Genomic DNA, 12000 nt, shown 5'->3' with positions numbered 1-12000 from the left:
GTCAGATCTCATTGATTATTCTTCGTCTTTAAAACATAGAGTAACATTGTAGAACCAGCTACACAATGAATTAGACTCTATATAATTTGAACTCTTATGGGAACGGAAAACTTGTTCGAATTTTGGAGAGTTCGAACAAAAAGAAACTTATCCAGATTTTTTAAATTTAGTTATGTTTTAAGCATCAAGCGTCAGTGTATATTGAAAGATGTTATTTGAAGATATTATTTCGGTTTTCTGTACAGTATTCATATTACTGTGGAAAGTTTATCATTTCTTGAACATTATAATTTAGTAGGCGACGTTTCGGGAGATCCTTCTCCCATCATCGGGCAAAGTAAAATGATGTTGAGCATGTATTTATATAATTGCAGAGGATCGAAATTCATGAAAATTAACCAATCAGAAACGAGCTGATAATTACAGTTAATTACGGTAATTAACATTTTCGGACCTATATATAGGTAACTACTTCTTCTGGAGGGCTGGTAACCAAATCTCAGGAAGTTGATACGAGATGCTGTTTATGTGTTTGTTACGTTCTACACTGTTGATGGTTTCTTTAATCTTCCTGGCTGTTGTTCTGGATTTTCTGTCAATGATTTTCTTCACAACTCCGTTTCTCACTGCGCGCATATGTTCTTGTACTCGTTGCTTAAACTTTCTTTTTTTTCGCCTATATACACTGCATCACAATCTTTACACGTGGTTTCGTAAACAACATTGTTGTTGTTTATTGCAGATATTATTTCGGTTTGTCTTTCAGTATATTCATATTACTGTTATCTTTTCTTGAACATGATAGTTTAGTAGGCGATGTTTCGGGAGATCCTTCTCCCATCATCGGGCAAAATGATGTTGAGCATGTATTTATATAATTGCAGAGGATCGAAATTCATAAAAATTTCGATCCTCTGCAATAATATAAATACATGCACAACATCATTTTACTTTGCCCGCTGATGGGAGAAGGATCTCCCGAAACGTGCCTACTAAACTATCATGTTCAAGAAATGATAAACTTTCCACAGTTATTGGAAGACTTGAAAAATATGAGATCTTAAATCTGTTGCTTTGAAAAACACCAGTAATTACAATTTGTTCTTAATAAGAAAGTTCATTTTGGTCTAAACTACGATATAATTTTTTTATTGACTTTTAACATCAAACTAAATCTTCAAGAACTTAAATTTTTTCGCATCTTCTATTACCGTTTTGTTGATTGATACCTTATTCTAGTCATCAGTCGGGAGAATGGATATCTTTACAGTTGAATTGTTCAACAATTTATTGGATTTTCACTACGCATAATCAGCAACCACTTCATGACAGCTCTCTCGTCAGCGTTATGCTTCTCAGGTTTAAATCTTGTTACTGCCGTCCTGTTTCATAGTTTTCATGGTTTTTTTTCTCTGTTTCCCACGTTGACGTCCAAACTTCAAACATACGAGCAACGTTCTAGTGAGAACTGCCTTTCTCAAGCTCTTTAGGAGCTTTGTACTTAATTTTTTACGACACAATACAAAATATAATGAAATTTGGCACTGGAATTTGAGTTCTGAAACATTCTCTTTTACTGAAACTTGGTTCACGCAGTTAATCTTTAAAAGGATGTTCTGATAGCAGAGAGAGATAGCTGTAGTGTCTCATTTTAAAATCCCATCGCACTCTGTAATCTAATTTCGCCGCACTTTGTAATCCCATCGCAATTGTAATCCAATTTAGCTACACTTTGCAATCCCATTGCAATTTGTAACCTATTTTATCGCACCTTGTAATCCTTTCATGGGATGAGATTACAATGTGCGACAGTGTTAAAAGGTGATACACTTCGACAAAAGCGGCAAAAAAAGGTTTGGAGGAGTATTCAAATAATAAAAGTGCGAATGACTGAATTATAAATGTTTATTGGGGAGTTTTCACGGTGTAAAAAAAAGAACGTTCGAATTAAGGAGATGTTTGAATTACAGGTTAAATTATACAGGCTACCGTATAATCTTCCCAATCTCTTCCTTGAACATAATTGAAATAAATAAGTGTTCGCCTTGATTCGAACAATTTATTTTTCTCCTGTAAGCAGTTTTCCCAATCTAATTCGAACTTATGACATGTGTCTGTAACTCTAAATTCTTCGAAAGAGGCAATGGAACATATTGACACAATCCGTATGATATAAATTATTTGATTGTCGAATGAAAAAAAATTTGTAAACAAAGCTTTACAAACCGTCATTCAATTTGTATTTTTGAAAAGATTTTGGAGCTCATTACTCCATATTGGACTAGTTATTGTTGCGTACCTAATTTAGTGACTGCAATGATTTTAAATACACAGTAGCATCCAAAAATAGCCATATAGTGACTATATGCATAAGATAGTGACAAAAGCAACTCTTAATTAATAAACACTCGAACGATTATCAATTCTCCATGTGAGTTCGAGTTAATAGAGAGTCTACTGTATTGCAAAGGGAAACAATGCGGTCGGATATACCATATACTTTCCAAACAAAAGGAATCAACATTCTTTGTTTTACTTTTTGTCGTCAATTCTCTCCAACGTTGTTTTGTTAGAGAGTTCCAGTTTGATTTGATTGTGTTTGCTTTTTCCTTTACCCAACTTTTTAATTCCGGAAATGACCAGACAGATAATTTCGAATCTCGCTGCCACAAGTAATGTTGTGCGCTATTTCTATATTAAATTTTCGCATTTTAAATTCGTTTAAGTTTAATAGTCAATCTTTAGAGAGAACTTGCACTTTGGATTAAGTCTAAAATCTTAAAATGTGCTGTTTGTTGCTGATATCAGCATGGTTATTACCTTACCTGCATAAGTAGCCACTTTTGTCCATATTTGAAAAATGACGACAAAAATTGTCTTAATCTCAATATTTTTGTCCAAGATTGTTGAGGTTTGATGCTAGTTCCATCCTTAATGTCCTTCTTTCAGCCATTTTATTTAAAATGTTTATTAAAATTAAAAAAACAAACACGAAAAGCATTTAGGATCTAAAATGGTGGCAAAGCGTGTTAATTTGTAAACGACACCAACTTGTCAGCAATATATTGGCCTACAGTGTCGGCTTAAATGTTGGCCCTTATAGATAATTTTTGATAAAGATATGACTGTAAGATAAAGTTTGCCAAAATAACTATTTGCGAAAACACTTATTTACTAAGTATTAAGTATTAACCTTATTTGGTCCGGGGATTTTCGAACATATTATGACCAGGGGGGCTTTTCCAAATTGAATTAAACTTGGCACACTTCTAGTGCGTCACAAAAGGAACAAAATGGCAGCAATAAATTTTTGCTTACGTCAGCACATTTTCTGTGACGTCATCAAAAGCTTGAAAGTTGTTAAAAAATGATACTATCCTCTTAAAATTCAATTACTTTAGTTCTAGAGCGAATTTTTACGTTCTGTTTGAAGTTTCTGAAAGCTAAATAAATGCTATTTAACATATTTTTCGGTTTTTACACAGACCGTATGAAAAACAACCAAATATTGTCCGAAAATCCGGTTTTTCCGATTTTAGATATAATCCGGAAAATCAGGAAATTACCCACGTGACCAAAGCATACAAAATGATTCTTCTTGATGAAGCAAGGTTGTGTTGTAAGTTTCAAGTTCTAAACATAATCCTAACAAGAGTTACTATATTGTTCCTATTATAAGAGTTTCATGGAGATATTTAGGGGTAGTTTCGAGTAATAACCAATATCAAAGCCTCTGAAAGGAAAGGGACCTAAACATTTTGCATGCAGGTGTCTAATAGATAAATATTGAAACTCAGTAAGTATTGTAGCCATGCAACATAGCATTAAAGAGTTTTAAAAAAAAACGCCACCCCCTCCCCCCCGGACCGAATAGGTTTAATGTCATTATAATTTTTTATTTTTTTTCTCAGGGGTAACTAAGCCAATAAAAATCCGTTTCCCCATAAATTACTGAAATCAAAACGGTGTTTTTTAGTAATGCAGGCATGAAACTAGTTCTTCGCCGCGCGCGCATAATGTGATGCACGGACCGGTAAAATACCGATTTCATCAACAAATGTGTTTTTTCTTGTTCCGAACAGTATGAGAGTGTGGTCAGAACAACGATAACAAGGCAAAAAATAATGGTCGCTGAAAGCAACAGAGATGAAATTTTGGCCAGTATGATTGAGAGGGCAGTTCAAAGCAAGCCAACCCTGAGAAGAAAAAGGAGAACAAAAGAGAGTTGTAAAGAAAAATGATCACCAATTATCAGCTAATTCACCGAATCCCAAGACAAAAGAAGAAAATAGCTCAGCTTCCCATCTTTCAGAGAGCAGAGGTACCAATCATCACATTTAGACATTTGAAGCTCTAGGTGATTTATAATAGATCATCAGTTCCAAACGAAGGTTTTTCGCTTCGCAGGATGCGATAGTATCGTTGAGTGCGTTACTTACTCGTAATGATCAAGCTATGTGTGCTATTTGAGGCCTAATATAATTATACTGAGTGTACGTTACAAATAGTATTACACAAGCCTCTTACACCCGTTCTATACTAGGAAATAGAAAACTCGGAAGTAACTAGCTTTACTCTTGACACAAGCCTCTTACACTATACTATAATAGGAAATCGAAAACTCGGAAGCAAATAGCTTTACTATTGACATTATTGTTATTGTTACCTTCCTATACTTTCTAAATTTATGTCCCGACCACTGCAATAAAGATGGAGGAAAAAAGGTGGAAAATGAATAAGAAATGTCGATCGCGTGTGTTTGAAAAAAGACAGTTATTTTGCTAAATCTTTCTCAAACAACCAAATCGACATTGAAATGAAAAGGTCTATATCACGAAAAACCTCCGCTGGAAAACCGATCAGCAAATAGCAGGTAATCACATCGAATCCCAGAACAGAAGCTCGGTTACTTATCTTGGAAGAATAGTACATATCCCTTACCCAGCCGCATAAACATTATATTAACGTTAGAGTAACGTTGTATTCAGGTTTTACATTAGGTAACGTTAGGTACGGTGATTTATTTTTTCTTAAAGTAGCATACCAACAATATTTCCTGTGTTTTAATTTGACATAAATTGTCGCCAATCTGCCTTTTTCAAATTAATCCACTTAAGTGTACTGTAGGTTTTTTCATTTTATCTTAGTTTTGTTAGCATTATACCTTAGTCTTTATTCTGTGAGTAATAAATTAAAATTAACCAAAATAATTAACTTTTTTTGTGTTGTGATTCCTCAAGTTGTTTATCGTTAATGCAACGTTCCATTACGTTAGGTCAACGTTAATGCAACGTAACGTTACTTAATCCTAACGTTAACTCTTAACGTTAGCACAACGTTACCGTTTTACGTTAGAGAAACCTTCCAAACCAACCTACCATTAACGTCAGGATAACGTAATAATTAACGTTAATCTAACGTTACAATAACGTTGTGTGTCGGCTGGGTAATAGCAAGTTTTACCCTGTGATAGAGATAAGATGGGTAAGGAAGGAAGGGTATTAGTGGAGAGTGCACTCCACATGCGTATGTTGAGGCAATGATTTCTGCCGCCCTTAGAACAGATTGAGCGTAGCTTTAGGCGTCGTAAAAAACCATCGCTAGAAAACATATTCAGACGACCTCTTCAAAAATGCAGAGGTATAGGCTTCATCGATTATAACTGCAATGTCAGGATAAAACAAGGTTTTCTTCGCTGATCAGTAAGATGCGACAATATTGACTGCTGCATTAACGATGGCAAAACAAAGTTTAAAAAAATTAAAATAAATCTTCTTTATGCGTCAACAAATGATTTTATCTCACGTCATTACCCTTATGGTTTCTCTGACGAAAATAGTTAGATATAGAAACTCTATTCTAGCCAGTTGAACTGAGAGTATTAGTCCAGGGGTAATTAAGCTGATAACTCTGCCTAAAATGGAATACACAGGCGTTCCATCCGAATAGTCTCGCGAAAGTTGCATGTGATGTAAGTCCAGCGATATACCTTCGTGCGATATGTACCATCAACGTAACAAAAAGCGAAATTTTAGAAAAAAGAAACGTAACATAAAGCGAAATTTTAGAAAAAAGGGAAAGATTTTAATCAATCTAATGCGCAACAAGAAATATGCCAAAATTTCTGGAATTAACCTCCCATTCAGTTGTCTCTTTTATATCTGAAGTACATTCAAATTTATTTTAAAAAAAGGATATATCCTACGTGTCTTATATGAAGACTCTCTTTCTTTTTTAGAAACGCCGATTAAAAGCCCTGTGAAACGAGGTTTGTGTTTGTCCAAATTGCCTTGTCCGAAAAACCGTGTGGATTTCCGACTTTGTTGATAGAAAGTTGAAAGTTCAACTTTTATACGCTCTTGGGTTCACTCATCAAAACAAAATGAGTCTTCCAGAACTAAACAAAGAAAGTATCGCTTTTGGATTAAAGGTTTTTTCAACGACTGCATTAGGTCTCTATGCTGGTCAGTCTTTGTATATTAACGCTGTAGAAGTCCCTGCAAATCTTGATCATGAACCAGAGCATTCCCTACAAAACTGGCAAAGAAATTTTCATCATGCATCCCATTTTGCTGTAAGTATGAATCATTCACTGTTCGACGCTTTAATTATGTACAAATTGACTTGTTTAAGGGCTTTCTTCTGCCTATGTTAAATTTCTTTTTGGGAAAGGAGGAGTGGGATGAGGAGGTAAATTACTTTGCCTCCTCCTCCCACCCAGCTAGCTAGCTATAGATGAGTTACGAATGTTTACAAAATTCTGTAAAAGTGCACACATCCTGACAGGCAAGAAAAGAAGGACCCATGAACGAAATTAGCTATATATATAATGTTGATTTGAAGATTCTTAGGATATTGTTTATGTCAACTAATTATCTTCTCTATTAAAAACAGTTTCAGTGTCAGTCTTTTTTTTTAAATATATATTTGATTTTTGCAGTCTGTTGTTTATATTTAGAAGTTTTGTTTTATTCTGTTCATTGTTACTACTCTTCGATTCAAAATCAAACCATTACATCACGTTGCAACTGTAACTTAAAAGACAATAGGTAAATTTCGATTCATGGAGTTGGGTATTTATGTGGTTGCCGAGTGGTGAGTTGGAGAGTTGCTAAATTTCACGGTAACGAAATGGAAAGTCGTATTTGTTCTTTTCCGTAGAGCCTATTATTTTTAATATTTTAACCGGTGATGCGTGAAATTACGTTGGGGTGACTACAACACTAAATCATACTCACTTCTAATAAAAATTTTCTATTTAAATTGAAGGGTAAAGGATTCCAGGAAACTACTAAAATATAATGCCTTATTTGTTTTAGGGAATCCCCACGATTTATGACATAGCACGAAAATATTAACCCTAAATACACGTCTAATAAAGGCACTTTTAACTAGGAGACAGGGTTTTTCTGGATTCTTATCTGTTTCTTAGGAAAATATGGTTTGAGAATATGCAGCGCTGTGTAAAACGTCACGAATTGTACAATCCGCATGCTCTGTTTGTCGAGAATGTGAATAATAATTAAAACAGACAAGAATTGCCAACCTAACAACCTAAGACAAACTAAGTCAATAAATATATTAGATTTTTTGGGTAACCGTAACCTTACCACAAACTTAAATTTGACAGCAATAAGTGAGAAAGGTAAACTTGAAGAAGCTTATGTTTGTTTGAACGCTTTATGTATATACAGGATACTAAAAAAAATATATTTATTTCTGATTTTTTAATTTATTTAAATAAATTAGATAACAATCTAATCTGTTTTACTGTTTTAACTGTTTCAAACCTTCACAAAGCGTTGTTTAAATATCAAAATAGAAATGTGCGTCTAAAGAAATGAAAAAGTTTGGGTTGTCGAACTATGACACATTTGGCATACAGATTTTCAAGAAATTTTAACCCAAATCTAGCTGAACAAAAATGAAACCACTTTCACTTTGTTGCGCCACGATTGACTAAAGGAGAAAAACAGCAATCTTGCCAGCAGATAAAAGTATAAAGTTGAAAATGTAGACAGAAAAAAGTATATGCAGAAAGTAAAATAAAAAATAAAAAAGCCTATGCTTTGTTAATGGCGTAATACCAGACAGCTAGCTAGCTATTCAGCATTGACGTGAATTTTTCAAATATGTACAAGTCTACAGATGGAGAAGGGGATCTTCAATTGGTCAACGGCAATAGTAGCCCACTGACTAACTCTCGAACTACCTAACTTTCTGACTATAAAAGTTCCCATACTCAATTTCAAACATTAGCCAATGCAAAGTATATAACTATATACAGAGCTTCTTGTTGTCAAGTAGTGTAAGGGGCCAGCAACAAATAAATTTTGCTGTGTTTTACAGACTTTCTCTAGGGCAGAGAGGAATTATATCTTAGCTTCTTGTCCACCACCCACGCGTGTTTGAGCACCCACATATAAAAAAGTTCATCACATGGCTAGCCTCACAAATATGGAGGAATGTACTCTGTCTATTACTATTATTGGCTTTTTTAGGGAGTTTTGACCTAATTAAAGATAATGTAAATTTTTATTACCTTTTTGGCAATCCAATGTCATATAAAGTTCTCTTGTTATGCATAGAATATTTGTTTTGTAAAGCGGGAGAATATAACAGAGGGTTGAATGTGAAACCGTCTTAAACCTAATGTTTAGGTGCATATAGGAACCCCCTCCCCTTGTGCTGTATTGCCTGACTTGTATTATTAATTATGTTTACTTCTTTTAGTGCACAAAAAAGTCAACTGAAAAGTGCATAGGAAAATACATATTCAAAAAAAAACAAAAAGTAATAAAGCTTATTTTGTCACTTGTTGTTTTGTAGCCAAAAGTACATGGAGCAGGAGTTTTAGCAGCTGTTGGACATTACTTATTAACTCGTGGAACTGACAATGAAGATTTACCATTCCTCTTATCTCAATTAATTGGCGAATTAAATGTACCAATAACTTTTGGTATTATTATGCCTGTCAATAATCAGCTGCATGATCAGGATGACTGTAAAACCAAAGGTAAGGCTGGACTTAAAAATATGTTTGCTGTCGCTCGGGGAGGATTTTATCATGCAGTTGGTCTGGATTTTTTTTCCAAAACATAGCTTTATCTACCACACAAGAATTTTTCTTTAACTCAAAGCAGCGTTTACATTATCTGTTATTGTCTTACAGATTGTCTGAAAATTTTTTCTCAAAATGGGGTCGTCAGCAAAAAATTAGGAGGCCTGGAACGAGAAAACGAGTGTCATTTTAGCAAAAAAATTTATGTTAATTCACCTTTATAATATCTATGCATTGATAAAGTTTGAATGCACGTCCCTTACAGGTTTATAATTACTGATGACAGAAAATGTCCAAATTTTCTATTACTTTATTATGATATCATAATTTATGCAGCATAATTATAACTGAAATTCTTTAAATGCGAATATATTGGGAACGTAAGAGCGTTTTCAAAATTTAAAGACTTGCTAACCAACTTTTTAAGCTCTATAATATAAGTTCAATGTCATTTTATAGCTACCTCGGGTTCCCTTTAAGGGAATATACTAACAAAAGACCTTGCAAGTAAAATTATAAAATATCTAAAACTATAAATTTCAACACTTGTAAAAGATCAAATGATAATTATGGGTGTGTGACTTCTTTAAATTTGCTTTGTTAAAATCAGTGTTGTTGGAACTGATTTTTTCCCCAAAATTTATTTGAACAAAAATAATATGGTTTCTGGAGGAAGTAGTACTAAAATTATTATTATTAGTATAATTTTTTTGTGGATGGGTTCTTACGTTATCAAAATTGATATGACGCTTCTTTTTCATTTTTATCCTGCCTCGGTGGATTTCTCCACGGGCCTTATCGACTTGTCATAGAATAATTTACAATACATTTTCACCTTGATGTAGTATGGAGAGGAACAGAAATTCGAAATGTTTAGAACAACTGGCATGCAGAGAAAACAATAATCTCTGAGATGCGAGTACCCAAACTAATTTATATTGTTTTTTATTTGACATTTGTAATAATTTTGGTATAAGAAATAGAAGGTATAATTGCCCAATCACCAAAACATGAATATTCACCAAAAGTGGATGCATTGATTAATTTCACCAACACATTCACTAGAATTATCGGTTTCAACACCCAAATTATAGAATCGTTTGTTTTTCCTGGAAGCTTGCCAGGGTGTGGCTTTCAAGGAAGAGCTGTTTTATTCAAGGCGAGCGGATAGTTTAATTTTTTTAAGAGGTGGATTTCATACGACAATGTGGATAACTAGCGGCTTGTTTTAGAATTGCTTTTGGAATCAGAATTGAAATCAAAAACAAAACTCTACTGGTCACTCTCGGAAGATGCATGGTATAAAATTTTTGGCTTAACAAAAAAACTTCAGCCAGACCTTTTTCTTGCAATATATTTTTGCGTTACTTGAGTGTATTATTTATTATATGTTTTTTTTTAAAGAAGCAGCTGTGTAGCAAAATCCATCTGTTATTGTTTTAGGAGGAGCTCACATTCGGAATTTACTGCAGCAGTGGAACTACCGTCACGGATTTAGAACCGCTCTGGGTATTGGAACGTTCGCATACTGTGTGTACCGAATTGCTAAAGGAACAAATTAGGTATAATAAATGTTAGCAATTTTTGTTACTTTTTTTAAACCGAACTTTTGTTTACGTCTTCGTGGGAATCATGCCGAATTACATATATCGATTTACATATTTACATTTTAATTTTTTACTTTATTTTCATATCCCAAGTTTTTGCTTTCCATATACGTACATTGTACCAAAGAATTGATTTCTTAATTAGTTGTAAGCATGTAGTACACCCTGGTCTTTTTATACTTTTCGTGAACACTTTTTTGCACGTAGTAATGTAAGGTTTTAATATATTTTGCACATATATGATGTATATTTATAAGATGAGCAGATTAATGAAGTTAAACATACCGTTTTTATATCTTTTGTTGAACTTGAAACCCGAAAGGATAGATGCCTGAACCGTAAGTATTTCTTAAAGTTTGAGTTACACACAAGAGAATTTCACTACGTCTGCTGAGATATCCCGACAGCTTAACCTCGCATTATAAAGCAGGCAAAGTAAAAGATGTGCTGTGGGAGGTAAAAAGCAGGTTTTAATGCGGGTGCATATATGAAAACCGTGTGTAGATCATGCAGGAATATAAAGAAAAACAAAAGGGACTAATCGATGACTTCTGAGTATTTTTTTTTGCTGTGAGAGTTGGGCCAGGAATTTATATAACCACAACGTAAATTTGGGAGAAGAGAACCATGGCCTACATCTATACCTGGTGACTTTGCGTTGCAAAAAATCGACACTCTTCGAAAGACGTATCAGGAAAAAGATTTAAAATCTTGGAAACTTCTAAAATTCTAATAATTACAAGTTCAACTGTTAAAAAAAATTATCTGCTAATCTTTCATCAAATCTGCATTCCAACCACTTTCTCCATTCATCATATGGCGTGCAAACGCACGTGGAAGTTTCACTCCAGTTAATAAGATTTCGTTTAACGGTTTAAGCGCTTCTATACAAACTTCGAATGGTAAACAGCATACGTACCACGAGCAACAAAAGAAAGCTATCTCCCATCCAACGAAGACCAAAATTAACAGCCAGATAAGTGCCCACATTGGATTCATATCTAAACGAAAATTGTAGTTGACGTTACAACATTAGCATTTTAAAGTTTTTTTTCGCTTAATGCGTAATGTAGGTTATCAGAAACGGTTTTCATTATACAGTATTTTCTCCAATTAACGGACACTCTAAAAGGCGGACACCTCTGATTAGCGGACACTTTGGTCATAAACCGACCGTTTTCTAGTCAAAATCTCATAAAAAACTTTCCAAAAAGCGGACACCTAATTAGCGGACCCTCTAATTAGCGGGCAATATTTTTTGCACCAAAGAGCAAATATGTTTTTTTTCTCTCCAATTAGTGGACAGTCCAAAAAAATCAAAAGCGAGCAAAG

At 34.0% G+C, this 12000-nt stretch overlaps 2 protein-coding genes across 3 annotated transcripts in view; one reads left to right on the top strand and one right to left on the bottom strand.

Annotated features, from left to right (window-relative positions):
• LOC130624246 (LIM domain kinase 1-like) overlaps positions 1 to 12000 on the bottom strand; it is a 101933-nt gene that overhangs the window by 61358 nt on the left and 28575 nt on the right. The window lies entirely within an intron of this gene.
• Positions 6325 to 10948, top strand: LOC130624249 (uncharacterized). Of its 2 annotated transcripts, XM_057439823.1 has the most exons (4): positions 6325 to 6574; positions 8830 to 9016; positions 10294 to 10360; positions 10505 to 10948. In XM_057439823.1, the coding sequence occupies exons 1-4, from the start codon at positions 6383 to 6385 to the stop codon at positions 10557 to 10559; spliced, it is 501 nt and encodes a 166-aa protein (XP_057295806.1). In that variant the 5' UTR covers positions 6325 to 6382; the 3' UTR covers positions 10560 to 10948. The 2 variants fall into 2 exon arrangements, with proteins under 2 accessions (XP_057295806.1, XP_057295807.1); XM_057439824.1 differs by lacking the exon at positions 10294 to 10360 and having other exon boundaries at positions 6328 to 6574.

This window comes from Hydractinia symbiolongicarpus, chromosome 13 (genome assembly GCF_029227915.1).
Source record: "Hydractinia symbiolongicarpus strain clone_291-10 chromosome 13, HSymV2.1, whole genome shotgun sequence".
NCBI classification, from domain to species: domain Eukaryota; kingdom Metazoa; phylum Cnidaria; class Hydrozoa; order Anthoathecata; family Hydractiniidae; genus Hydractinia; species Hydractinia symbiolongicarpus.
Note: the sequence above shows the minus strand (reverse complement) of the source record. Positions and strands in the feature narration are given on the sequence as shown.

Excerpts from the sequence above, each read along its gene's own strand:
- LOC130624249 (XM_057439823.1), top strand. The coding sequence starts at position 6,383 with ATGAGTCTTCCAGAACTAAACAAAGAAAGTATCGCTTTTGGATTAAAG. Across the intron at positions 6,575-8,829 it reads ATCATGCATCCCATTTTGCT|CCAAAAGTACATGGAGCAGG; the intron begins GTAAGTATGAAT and ends GTTGTTTTGTAG. Across the intron at positions 9,017-10,293 it reads GGATGACTGTAAAACCAAAG|AATTGCTTTTGGAATCAGAA; the intron begins GTAAGGCTGGAC and ends GGCTTGTTTTAG.